Below are 13,561 nucleotides of genomic sequence, written 5' to 3'. Positions count from 1 at the left end.
CTCTGAACATTTCTAATCATGTCTGCAACAATCTCGTCCCAACGAAGACATGCAGACGCCAGATACATCTGAGTTCACATTACAGTTTTGATGCTTGCTTGCCTTTATCCTACCTGCGTTATGACCAGGCACAGGTCATCTTTTTTTATTATGTGACCTTTCTTATTTAAAATATTAAAAAATATACTCCTTCTGAAAGGGAGGAATATGTATCGTTTCGCAGGCAAAGAAGGAAGAAAAGAAATCTTGCCCAAGCCGCAAGTGGCAAAAAATGTGTTTGATACTTTCCCAAACTATTAATTACCTAGAGTTCCATTATATAGCTTTCTTTTTGTCCACCCTGTCCCCCTCTCCTGCAGAAGAGCACAGACTTTCCCATTTTTGCTTCCTTGCTCTAATTAGACATTTCATATGCACAAATGGCAATTTCCTTTTTGTTTTCAAGTGCTTTGGGTGACTTAAGAAGACAGGATCCGCTTTCGCTCTTGAGAAAGAGATCGCATTGAAAATTCCTGAATGATACGCCCTTTTTTTTTGTAAGTGACGGGTTGTTTCTGGGTCGACGTACTATTAAAAATATCTGTGAGTTCTATCAACAATTGACAAGTTCATAATAAATCCCGAGGGCATGACTGGGGGATGCAAAAACCAGGGCAATAAACTTGTATGAATAGAACAGGGTGGTTTGAATTGTGTAAACACTACACATCTTTAATTATAGCTAGTCCATGTCAATCTTTTCCCTGAGCTTTCTGCCAAGGCACTGCTAGGTATAAAAACACAATGTCTACAAAAGTGCATAAAACCGAGCAACAGAGCATGAACTTCGAGACATGTAAACCCTGGCGCAAATTTTGACAAGGACGAAGCAGAAACTGGACATATGAGACACTGACCAGTAACTGTTCTTTGGGGAAAGGCGTATGTCCATAACATAACTTATGTCCATAACATCTATGTGAAAATGTGCAATACACTTCACGGAGAAGTAAATAAAAATGACCGCAAGTAGTTTTATAGAAGTCTAGCCATGAACAGCTCCTTAAGAATTCTGCAAATTATTGTCATTTTAATTACTTCGGAGATATCGCTCAAAAAGAATTGATCAGGTGGAAAAATATCTGATCTGAAATGCTTAACCTTAGCGATCCACTTCTCTCCGATTCGCAGTTATCTAAGCTTTTGTTATCACTAGTACTGTATGACAAAACGTGTCAGTCATTGTTTACCTTCCTGCGCGTTTCTACGGAACCGGCCTCAAGAGATGAGGCTGTCCTGTCCCTACCACCGCAACTAAAAATCTGAGAACTCTTTACGCACCACGTAGTATGACCCCAAGTCTTTCCTACTACTTCCGCCCCACAGAGTGCTGGTAACTAAGTTAGCTTGCCTTTGTTTTCGCAACACTGTCGACATAGAACGACTGGATGAAAGGCTTGGCTGGGATGACTAATAGCTGTAATCAGGGCTGTCAGCGTGCACGCTTGGCTGCTTACACCTCTTGCCCTCCGCATCTAAGCTGCACTCAGCTGACGCGTCTAATGAATTTTCTCGCCAGCGCACTCGTGCTTCCGGCTCCGGGTCGGCTTCCGCCCCGGACTCAGTGCTGACCCAAGCACACACGTTAAAGATAACTCTCCCCCGTCTCCAAGGCGGGCCGAAGCGCGACCTGAATTTCTCTCTCTCCCTCTCTTATCACTTTGCTGGTTTCTCTTATCTGTAGGCGTGCAACGCGACCGAGCTGACGAGGGTTCCGGCCTGGCAGTAAATGCAAATGATCCGCATAACGGGGTGCCTGCGCCTACTCCATGGCGGCATTGTTCTCCAGAGAATTTCTTAGCGCGCAATGTGTCACGTGGCTTGGGCGCTTTGTCATTTCGCGTATGGTAATCCCCCAGCAGCGGCGCGCTAGAGTCTGCTGCTATACCGGCTTAATGGGAAAAAATAATGCCTTGCGATGGACCTCCTTCGTCTTCAGCGTGTGCCTTTATATGTCAAAAATACTCTTTACGGTGATATAAAGCACGCGCCTACGGCATAGAGAACTTGCGCAAGGAATAAGAATACTGCAGTAGAAACTCGTTCATTTCAAAACCTTACATCGTCGTTAGTTGTGAGTTATGAATACTTCATTGACGCCTAATATTTGCGGCCTGCTTATATGACCCCTTTTCGAATGACCACTGACTCATCATTACTCCTGTCGGCGAAAGAACAAATTATTGAAGGTTCCATTTAAAAAATGTGGTTGTGTTTTTCACTGGATTCTCTTCAAAAAAGTCTAAAAATAGTCGAGGTGTCGGATTCAAATGCTTCTAAGGCGCACGCGACACAACGTAGCACTAACACTTTTTGCAATTATCCTACCAGCTACCGGTCTGCGGTACGTAACGGCTCCGACTTGGTCAGCAAAAGCTGCGTGCACTAAGGCAACAAGAGCATTGCTCCAACTCGGCCGGTAGCCTTTCGCCTTTTGATACGAATGTGGAAGCCAAGTGTGTGTCGCACAGATTGCTGGCACACCAGAGGAGCACTGGATGGCGGAGTTAGCTAGGAAAACGCGCACAAATACTGTACAGACACTGTGCAGTGTAGTCCTTCTCAGCTTGTGGCCTCTTGCAGCGTTGTTTTTCAGTCGTCACGAACCAACTAACATTCAAGTCAGTTCGACATAGATGGCGACCGAATTAGGCAGCATCGCGTAGGCCGACGTGATTATGGCGACCGAATAGAATGCTAATAAAGGCGATTCATGCTGACACGGTTGTCGTTACCATTGTGAAGTGATTCCGCCTTCTCGTTTAGCAAGCTTGACGCGAGAGATTGACTTCATAACATGAAGTCAGTCTTCCGCGTCAAAATGTTGATTTTGCCGACTCATATTGTGTTAGAACAAGTAAACACAAGATTTTCACTAGTAGACTGGACCTCCACCGCATATGAATTCCGCGAACAGACGCTGCGGCTGAGCTACGATTGATGTCCCGTGAATGCACTTTGCCCCTGTGGGACTCAAATGTTTTCACAATGTGTCGGTTGCGTTCGTTGTCTCCGGACATACGGATGCACCTCCCGCCTGGATTACCACGACGTGAACAGACCATACTCTACCGTCTGTGGCTAGGCGTTGCTTTTACAAACGCCTATGCTTTCCTCATAGGAATGGCCAACAGCCCCACGTGTGACACATGTAACATCGACGAGACGCTCGCACACATTATCTGTGTCTGCCCGCGATACAGTGCTGAGAGACAAGTGATGTGCAGAGTACTGGACCAGTTGGACAATCGTCCACTTTCAGAACTTAAAGCTTTAGGCCAATGCTCCGAAAGAACATCCGCGTTGAAGGCCTTACTCGCGCTAATAAGGTTCTTGCGGTGTACGGGGCTTCACGACAGACTCTAAGAATGCCGCCCCCTACCGCTCTGTAGTGTACGCGCTTAGCTCGTGCTTGTCTCCCTTTCTTTCTATCTCCCCCTTATACTCTGTTTCTCTTTTTATCCCCCTTAACCCTTCCCCCTGCGCAGGGTAGCCAACCGGAACTACCTCTGGTTAACCTCCCTGCCTTTCTCTGCATTATTTTCTCTCTTTCTCTCTACCCACGCTGCATGGCGATTTCGAGCGCTTTATCGCGCGCGTATATGTGCTCTTAATAACGGTATAAAGAGTGGCGGCGCTCTAGCATGGGCAAATCGAGTGGCGTCACCAGTAAGGTCGTTATTAACAATGTACCGGTATGGCTTTGACATATCAGGGGTGGGTGCCGCATTCCTGATTAGAAAGGACATAGTTCCGCATTAAATATAATATAGGCTCATGATGCTGGTGTCGTATACAGCGAATCGATGTCATCGCTGTATACGGAGAGGGTAAGATTTTTCGGAAGTATACCTCGAGTGGTATACCTAAGCAGCACGCGTTCGGTTTGCCATTATTCTCAAACGCAAAAACAGACCTCAGCCGAAACTTCCTAGATGTAGACGCTGTAAGAGAGCATTGCCATATTGCACGTAATATCACCCCGGCTAATTTGAATATTGTGCGGAATCTAACTATCGGTTATAAATCATGTCCTGGTTTTCGCATGAAAAACAGCAGAATGTATGTATTGTCACGATTCACAAGCAGCAGGAACTGATAAAGAAGGGCAGGACATTTTAATTGCAGGCCAGCTGAAAGGCACCTCTTCTTCCGCAATACGCGAGATCTTCGCCTTCCTCTACGTGCCGCGTACTGGATGTGGCAAGATATGTATATATATATATATATATATATATATATATATATATATATATATATATATATATATATATATATATATATATATATATATATATATATATATATATATATATATATATATATATATGCGTGTGGGGGGGGGGGTTGGAGTCGTCTTAGAGCCCTATCGCATCAGAATGGCTAACTTACACAATTCATGCGTTGTCTTATGCTAGCAGTTCATACGCCAGCGCATTAGATTGAACGAATTATTTGTGTGCGGTCAGTGCAGATATAAATAAACTCTCCATGACCTTCTAGGCCACTGTCCCAGGAGCCAGGCCTCACAGCTCATCAGTCAAGAACATCGCACGAGCTTTTCCACACAACCTGCAGGCAAAAAGACTTGAGTGCCGGACTGTACATATACAGTATGCGCCTGATCTTGCCCATGTGTGGTTGACCTAAACTGTGTTTCCAAATGCCTATGGAGTCCCATAGCATAGAGCTGGCTTACTTGCCTGGAGCTTGACCATATCGATCGGTGGACACGGCCTATCCAGAGACGAGACGACGTAACGTATAATAAAAAATTAACATTTTAATTGCACGGTTACGTAAAGAGCGGTCAGTTCGACCCTCTCCGCGAGAGGAACGTTTTGTAGCTTACCCTCTGGATAGCAGCAACGCACTACCAGACACTAAGTGCGCGCGTGTGTGTGTGTGTGTGTGTGTGTGCGTGTGTGTGTGTGTGTGTGTGTGTGTGTGTGTGTGTGTGTGTGTGTGTGTGTGTGTGCGTGCGTGCGTGTGTGTGTGTGCGCCTGCGTGCGTGTGTCTGTGTGTGCGTGCGTGCGTGCGTGCGTGCGTGCGCGTCCTTGTTCGCGAGCCTGGAATCACTTGACGAGAAGCAGACCCAGCCACCGCACACTAAGCTGATTTATTTGCCGGAAAAACAATGTTCAGAATGAGGCGTGAGAAAGCAGCCGGTCTCTCACGGCCCAACAGCGATGTTCTATGCAGTAGCAGTGCGGCAATAAATTCTCTGCGACGGGAACAGCGCGGGACTGCAGGCGCGGCAAAACATACAAGACGCAAGCAAACCGTGGCAGACAGGCATGCGCAACTCTCACTTTTCGAGCAACAACATTGATGTGGCAAAACAATGCAAGCAGGCAATCCTTCGTAAGCAGCGCTTGGCTAAACAAAGAATCAGTCACGTGGCGCATCTCAAGGGGAAAACTTTCGCCGCGGGTTTAACCAAGCGGCAATCTACAGTAGGAGGTGTGTTCGGGGAACCGCTGCTTTACCCACAAATCCTCCCGCTGTCACGACCGGCTCAGCAGGCGCTCTCGCTGGAGCTTCCCTCGCTGCGGTGCCGCGGTTGGGCGGCTCCTGCGCAAGCGTGCCGGTGTGAGCGTCTAAGGCCGCTGAGAGCGCGATGTCCAGAGACACGGCCGCGAAGGAGCCTCCCCCGCATGCGCTCGCTCTCACGACTCATAAATTCTAGCGCCACTCTCACCTACGCGCATGCTCGCGGCGCTAAACGTCAGAGGCAGGCAAGGCGTACGCACTCCGCCTCTCAGGTGCAGAGGTGCAGCCGTACGTGTCTCCATCGCGGTTGCGCCAATCCTTCCGCACAACACTTTGCGGGGGCACTCATAATCTCGGCGCTAGTGCACACGGGCTACGCCGAATCAGTGGGCCCCGAAAGGTTCAAGATGTGTCCCTAGACCACTGCAGCACATATTGCTGCCACAAAACACGTAAAGCCAACGCCACTGGCACAACCATTGGCAATTTCGTAACGAGCTTCTTGTTATTTTCTTTGACAAGTTTTAAAGGGGCTTATTTATCAGCACTTGTGTGCGATTCCTCGAGCATACCGTTTTTAGCATCGGCAAGCGATGAAAAAGTGCGTCGCAAGTATAATATTCGCGCCAATAACTATTCCGCGGTATGACATCTCTCTACGAACTTAAGCACTGTCGCCTCGGCCACAGCCTCGTGTTCTTGAATCGCAAGCTTTAAAGGCGCCAGTTTACTTGTCATGTGGTTAAGGAGGTGCTAGGCCTTGTAGTTCCGTTACAAAAATGGGCCGCTGCTGGAGGATTGTAGTAAAAAATAGTTCAACCACTCAGTTTATGTCCATTATACACCGAGTAAATTATGAAATAAGACAGTAATAAAGATAAGGCTGGCGTGACGCACAGCTCGATTAACATCAAACTTGCATCTGCGCTACTGCGCGAATGCAATATGCACTTTACAGTATTCGCTTTTGGAGAAGAAACCCTCCGTGTGATGATATGAAAGAAATACCCAAATGCGCTTATTAGTTTGGGCTCAGTTTACTTGTACGGAAAATAATATCTGACCCTGCAAACACCGTTATAAAGCGCCACTTACTAAGACATATATACATGTGTATGTTAAGTAGTATATTGAGGCATATTTTAAAGCTGCACAATAAAGTTTAAATAGGTTTAACAAAAGTAGTTCCCTTATTGAGATGGGTGTGTGTATAAAGACTGGTTTTTCGCAATATTTATTCAATAAACCTATATCATAATAGGTTTCTTTTTTTTTTGCTCTATAGGAGAACAGGGCACAGCAGCGCTTCCCATCCGAAGCGTCACAAATAAATCTATAGGAAATAAATTTCATTGCCTTCCCGCAAACATAATTTTAATGAAAATCTTCACTTAACACGAACTGCTATTTCGGTTAAGCCGAACTTTGGCAGCCATCACTGACCGGGTGGGCGGCTCAAAAAGAGGCTCTGATTGTCAAACTAAACGAAAGCGAATATTTTTGCTACAGGTGATGCAAATACTACTTCTGTGGACATAAACAGCAACGTCAGCGTCGAAAATGGCGCGAAATTATGCAGTGCTAGCACCATAATAGCGTAAATTCGATAAATTCCTCAGTCCCATTGCTGGCTGGTAATTACATGGAAAGCATGACCCAGGATTCATGAAAACCGGCAGTGTTCCGACATGATATAGCGCAGAAATCCATGGATACTTTGGTGGGTTTTTTTTACACCAACATAAGGACATTGAGAAATGGTTGAGAAATCTAAGTGAGGTGTCAGCTTTTTAAAAATTCGCACTGTTTTAGTAAGTAAGAAGCAGTAGGCATTTACATAGGAGTTGCATAAAGCAGGGCTTTGTACCATGAAAATCAATACCTTTCGCTCCTTTGCGATGCTGTTTATGTTACATGTTTCATCTTGCGGACGTATGGGTTCCCAAATAATAGTACAATTTGAATTTTGCAAATCACTGCTGTTAATTTCTAATATAAGACAAACAGACTTTCACGGTCCTCCCAAGTTCATCTTACATAGGGTCTTTTATAATTGAATCGAGCACTCCTGCGGTGCTTCCGACGTTAGAGTACAAGAAAGCTAATGTCCCTAGATCTTTTTTTTTCCCTAGGCACAGAAAGGAAAGAAATCAGCAAGGTATGCTTTGAAATATTTCGTACTTTCGGACAATGTTCGTTCGTTCCTTTCTCAATTTCCTCGCCTGTAGTTTCATCTCAGATCTCCTTGATCGCTCGATACGGGAACTGTATACATGCGCAAGAGGCACGGGAAAATGTTTCCAGCCCGAGGCACTCACTACGCCATCACTTTATGCACTCACTTCGTCCTTACCACTGACGACTTCGTGCCGCGAGTACTCAAACATCCCAAATGGTGCAATTCTCCTGCCCACCCTCGCTCAGGGAATGTTCTCGAGTCAATCTCGTCGTTCCGTTCCCCTTCGCGCAGAGGGAACCACCGCGTCCTGAGAATCACAATGATCCAATCCTATGGTTCCTTAACCACCTGTTTACATCACCGTTCCAGTTTTTCTGTGGACCCTAATTTCCTTCCAAGAAGCAGGCCTCAAGCAAAGCCGAAAACCCACACACGGCAAGTGCTATCGTTTTATCTAACCCCCGTCCTACAACGCGGACAAGAGTAAGAAGAAAATCCTGTTGTGAGAGCGCATGTTCACAGGAAGTTAATCTTCTCCCGGAAGGAAACCCCCGAGGCACTTTCGAACTGCGAGCTTCACGCGAAAACAGTCTGTGTTTCGCCGCTTCAATTTACATTTGCCTTTTTTTTTTTCGTGTTCTCGTTGAGAATGTGAACTGTGCGAGGGTGACAAGACCTTGTTCTTCTTGGATAAACAGGAATTTTAAAGGTCCCCGGGGATATGGGCTGTTGTTCGTGACGACCTATAGTATGCCCCGTTCAAAGAGTTCTTTTTTTTTCAACTTCGGATTAATGGAAGTTTTCGAAAGAAAACACCTGATCGATCATCGAGAGCGTACCTGAAAGAATAGAGGGGCTCGGCGCTCTGATAGGAGAGCTCTGTCTCGCTGTTTGTGTTTGCGTGTCAACTAACCTTCTTTGGTGCCTGTCCACGCTCGGCAACATAAACGGGGCTACACTGCGAGCCTTGAATGCCCTTTTTTTTACCAGCGCAGCTCTGAGGCGTCCGTTCCTGCGGCGAGCATCGGCGTCGACATCGGCGTTGGTGTCCCTCGTAACCAAGGCTACCCTGCACGTCCCCCGGGAGGCTCCGTGTTTACGTACCCTACATCATTTGTTTCACAAGACCCATCGCCAGCAACATCAAGCGTCCGCCAGCCTTTAAATCTGCAACTCTTGACGTGCTTCGCCAGTGGGCATGTAAAGGCGACCAGCAGGCGGACGGGCCAAATGTCTGTTCTTCTGACGCAGGTTGGTCCCCGTACCTTTTTATACTGCAAACACACAAGCGATGTCACTTTGCTGCTGATTTCATGCCCAATTGTGCTTTTTTGCATTGCCTGTGATGGTTCAAAGTTAATTAAACCTTTCATATTAAGCGGTGCCACCGAATTAAACCTCGGGCCCCCTAAGGTCGATGGTAACACACCCAGTAGTGACATACTCTCTTTGTTAAAAACACTAACCGAAAAAAAACGAACAAAAATCATGCTGAGATCATGTCAAGGATTAATGAAGTTAAAGAAATTCAGAGAAATCTACGAAAAAATTGATTGATATAAATGGCAGACTAACAGCAGTCGAAGGAAGGATCGGGTCAATGCCTAACGTTACGCTAAACATACGGCTGCCTGATGAAGCGATTGTTAATTCACATAGGTTGGGTAAGCAAGTGCCAAATAAGTGTGGCCCAATTATGTTGAATTCTTTAGGCGCTAAGCTCAAGGAGGCGATCTTTTGCGCACGCAAGAAACTAGAACAAATTGGTATTAGTATTAATGAGAATATCTGCCTTGCCACACGCACATCCCACAAAAGGCTACTGTAATTTGTAAAAAACACCGGAGAACCGTATTCAATTCGACACAACGTGTTATTCTTAAAGAACAAGCGCTATAGGTACGTCGCGTCAACCGATAGCGTGTGTGAAATATCTTCGAACAGTGGTTCACCTGTTGCGTAAAGCCAATTAGCCAAACTCGTTTGCCATAGCTATCATCTAGTCCGAATAAGTTATCTAGTAATGTTAATTTAATTTTAATGTTAACAAGAGTGATGGCCTTTCTGATCTGATTGACACCTATAGCATTGATGCGATCGTACTTACGGATATTATGGTTACTGTGCAAAGTGCGAGATAGCAAGTATTCGAGTGTAAAAAGGTATTCAAGTTTTACCGCTAAATACTTGTAATAAGGACGCCACGGATCACCTAACTCCATTAACCGCGCTCCTATACTACAGAAATAAATGTGCTGCCTCTCTAGAAGGTCACGAAAGGGGAAAAAAAGAAGTCGAAAGACGTGTTACAGTAACGGACACTACTAGGTTTTTAAGGCGTCACCATGTTCATCCACCTAATCAGCCCTTTTCTCTGTTCCTCTTTTATCTCCCATGCCTCATTCCACATGCTGAGCAGCCGGTGAGAACCTTGACTCAGGTCGATCTCTCAGCATTTAATGTCGCTCTCGATGAGTTCAGCTAAGATGTTTTCTCTTTAGGTAACTGTAAGCTCATCGACGTGTGTTCTTTCGATCAGGAAGCAAGGTCTGTTATGAAGGGCATTGCACAAATAAGAGGTATTGCAGGCGCCCTCGTGCTTTCTTGACCAGCGAAAACAATCGCGCAGACCCCATTTCACAAGTATTACTGGCGCGTTGTTTCTTCGTCCCTGCGTGAGAGACTTCTTCGCCCCTACAGGCATCTGAAGCTCTCGTAGTTGGCGATAAACAGGCCGGAAACGGCGCTTGCACTTATTTTACCGGTAGGTGCCCGGCGACAGCACTCATCTGCCTCCCACAACAGAGATGGATGCCTGGCTATTTCACCAAAGCTGGAGTAGGGACAAGGGGCCACCAGAGACCCTCGTAAATCTATAAAGGGCACCCTCCGGGTGACCCCTATATGTTAGTTAGTTAATTCGGGTCTAATGGCGCAAAAGTGACTAAGGCCATGCTGCGACATGACGACCCCTATATATACACAACTGAGCCCCAGGTCGTGGCCCATCTCAACCCATTGCAAGAATACCTTTGTGTTTCTGCCTGCACCGGAATTCGAACCCAGTACTTCCCGCATACATGGAAGACGCGCTTCCATTTCACCATGGCTGCGGGATGTTCGCGCCCACGTTACCATCGAACGAGGAGAGAATCAAGCCGAGTGAGGGTTACAGCGTTTCGCCGGCTTCTCTTCTCTCTTCCCCGTAACTTTGTGGCGTTAACAGCTTGTTTTAACAATTGAAGCATCACTCGACTCTATTGTACAACTGGCGCAACCCCTTCAATGTAATTTCTCGCCACGCATCTAATCAAGACTAGGGCCCTTGCTCGTATCGTGAAACTTACAGCGTGCACCACTGGGAGTCTTTTCGACGCAGCGCCTGACTGCGACGATGCGACACAATGGCGGGTGATGCGCACTTCGCATCGGCCCTCAGAGGGCGCCTACGACACTCCGCTTCCGAATCCCTGCAGGACGTCCTTTTCGGCGGCGTCTCATTAGGCGCTTGCTGCGCCTTCCACGTCACACGAGAGAGCGCCACTTGTCTCTGTCAGCTCGTTGCCTTCATTAGCACCCCCGCGAATGCGTGCATCCAATTTAGGATTCCCCATCGCCCCTTTGCGGAAATAGGCGTAGGAGAGGACTTTTAAATAGAGCGCGTGTAAAAGACATTGCGTCCGAACAACATTTTACAAGCATCAACAAAGCACGCGGCGTACACACCATGCAGAAGTGTGCTTTGATAGCATGGAAACAGTTTTTCTGAGGATAGTGGTATTGCAGGACGTTAATAAGAGATGTAAGTAAGAATTTGATCGCAAGGATGTTGTTTGCTTGGACTATCGCCGTTTGCGTGATGCGGGGGTTTCACTTTCGTTCGCGTTGGAGGTTCGAGGCTTGCAGTGCCGCTGTGGGCTAGATTGGTGCGAGATGCTACGGTTTCAAGATTAACAGCACCGCAAAAAAAAAACCGGGACAAAGAAACACTTGAGACGTACTACAACATGGCGCTGACAATAAAGTGGCGAACCACGACGCGCGGAAATCTTTCTTTCTTTTTTAGGATTACAAGAACTGAGTTCATACACTGCACTTCTAGGCGTGGAGCACGCCTATAAAGACACCTGTGGGACCGGCATTCTTCAAATCTCTTTTTTGGAAATAACGCCACATAGTAAATGCTCGTCAGCAGATTGGTAGCGTCCACAGCAACACGCGTGCCAGAAAAAGAGCTCTACAAATCAATAAATTGAAGAAGAAAGATTAATCCGAAGCATTACAGTCGCACAATCGGAAGACACTAGAGTTATTACCAGACGTTGCTTGCCGAGATTGTCTAGATCGAGCCCATTTACTGTGCGTTGACTGGGTCGCTCAATCGAAGGAAATCAGTAAAAAAACAAAGAAAGGCCCCCTGCTTGTATTTCATTAACCACTTGTGTAATGTGACAAACTGTGTACACCCACAAATAAAGACTCAGCGCACTCACGGGCGCTTTGCTAGATATATCGGCAGAAGTAATCATAGCGAAGAGTCTATATCACCTAGTATAACAACGATGAAAGTAAAGAAAAATATTCTGAGGTCTTCAATGCCAGTACCACGATATGATTCTGAAGAACGCCGCAGTGGGGGAGTCCGAATCAATTTGGTCATCTGGGGATCATTAACATGCACTCAATGCACGGTACACGGGCGTTTTCTTTTTTATCTCGCTCTCATCGAAATGCGACTGCCGCGGTCAGCATTTCACCCGCACACGCTCGGGCTTAGCAGCACTACGCCAAAGCCACTGCGCCATGAGGCGGGTAGCAGTGAAAATATCGTATACAGGCAGATGCATTCGATGACGCGTACAGGTGCCGATGGCTCGCACATCTTGCGCCAGTGAGCAATGCCCCGCGAACGCTGAGCACCGTGCGAGACACACGAGGGCAGTTTAAACCAGGATGCACTCCAACACCTTCGATTATTGGTTGTGAGCGCGTGAAGACGTGACACTTAGAACAACCATATTAGCGAGGGAGTTGCAGTACACTGACACAAAGGCAGAGAATTGCGAATACACTCTAAGCAGCTTACTGGGCAAACAGGGCCGTTAAGCTCACCGGTGGCAATAGCAACAAGTGCGGTCGGCGGTGGTCGATTAAGAAGACAGCGCGATAGCATCGTGCGACTGGCCGCTCTTACACATGCATGCGAATGAACTCTCTCTCTCTCTCTCTCCTCCGCCTTCTCTCTCCTACTTGATTCCATCATACCCTCTTTCCCGAGCAGGATAGCAAACCAGACATCCACCTGGTTAACTTCCCTGCCATGTGCCACTACGATGCGCTAACCTCCACACAATCGTTATTGTATTTTCCAGATGCACTTTCACAGACTACGTAAATTCTAAGCGGGCCGCTCGCACATATGAGCGCGCCCACAAACTGCTAGCTGCCCGTCATTATAGCAGAAACAACGACAATTAAAACTCATGTGACATCTGATAACGTTAGCGTGGTATTGCGCAAGAGCAAATACGTGATAACAAAGGTGCGAAGCGAAGGCGAATGATCTAAACGGTGAACGAAACTCGCGTGACTATATTGAACTCCCTTCTGCCCTTTCTACGGGAGGAAGGCTTATCCATAGTTCAATGCCAACTGTACAGTCGTCATCCTAATTTTTTAGTTTTTCAACCTGTTCCTCTACACACTACACTGGTCAACGGGATAGACTGGACAATTGTCCTTTTATCAGAAGAAAAGTTATAGAACACTGTTCCCAGAGAAACACTGCCCAGAAGGCAATGGTAGCACTGCTCAAGTTCCTGAGGTCTACGGGCCAACATTGTAAACATT

General features: G+C 46.6%; 1 protein-coding gene across 1 annotated transcript in view; it reads left to right on the top strand.

Moving 5' to 3' along the window:
• LOC139057709 (uncharacterized) overlaps nucleotides 1-13,561 on the top strand; it is a 531,286-nt gene that overhangs the window by 267,721 nt on the left and 250,004 nt on the right. Inside the window, exon 5 of the mRNA XM_070536455.1 lies at nucleotides 8,707-8,962. Coding sequence (XP_070392556.1) covers nucleotides 8,707-8,962 — 256 coding nt within the window. The remainder of the gene's footprint in view (nucleotides 1-8,706; nucleotides 8,963-13,561) is intronic.

This window comes from Dermacentor albipictus, chromosome 3, assembly GCF_038994185.2.
Source record: "Dermacentor albipictus isolate Rhodes 1998 colony chromosome 3, USDA_Dalb.pri_finalv2, whole genome shotgun sequence".
In the NCBI taxonomy this organism is placed as follows: Eukaryota; Metazoa; Arthropoda; class Arachnida; order Ixodida; family Ixodidae; genus Dermacentor; species Dermacentor albipictus.
Note: the sequence above shows the minus strand (reverse complement) of the source record. Positions and strands in the feature narration are given on the sequence as shown.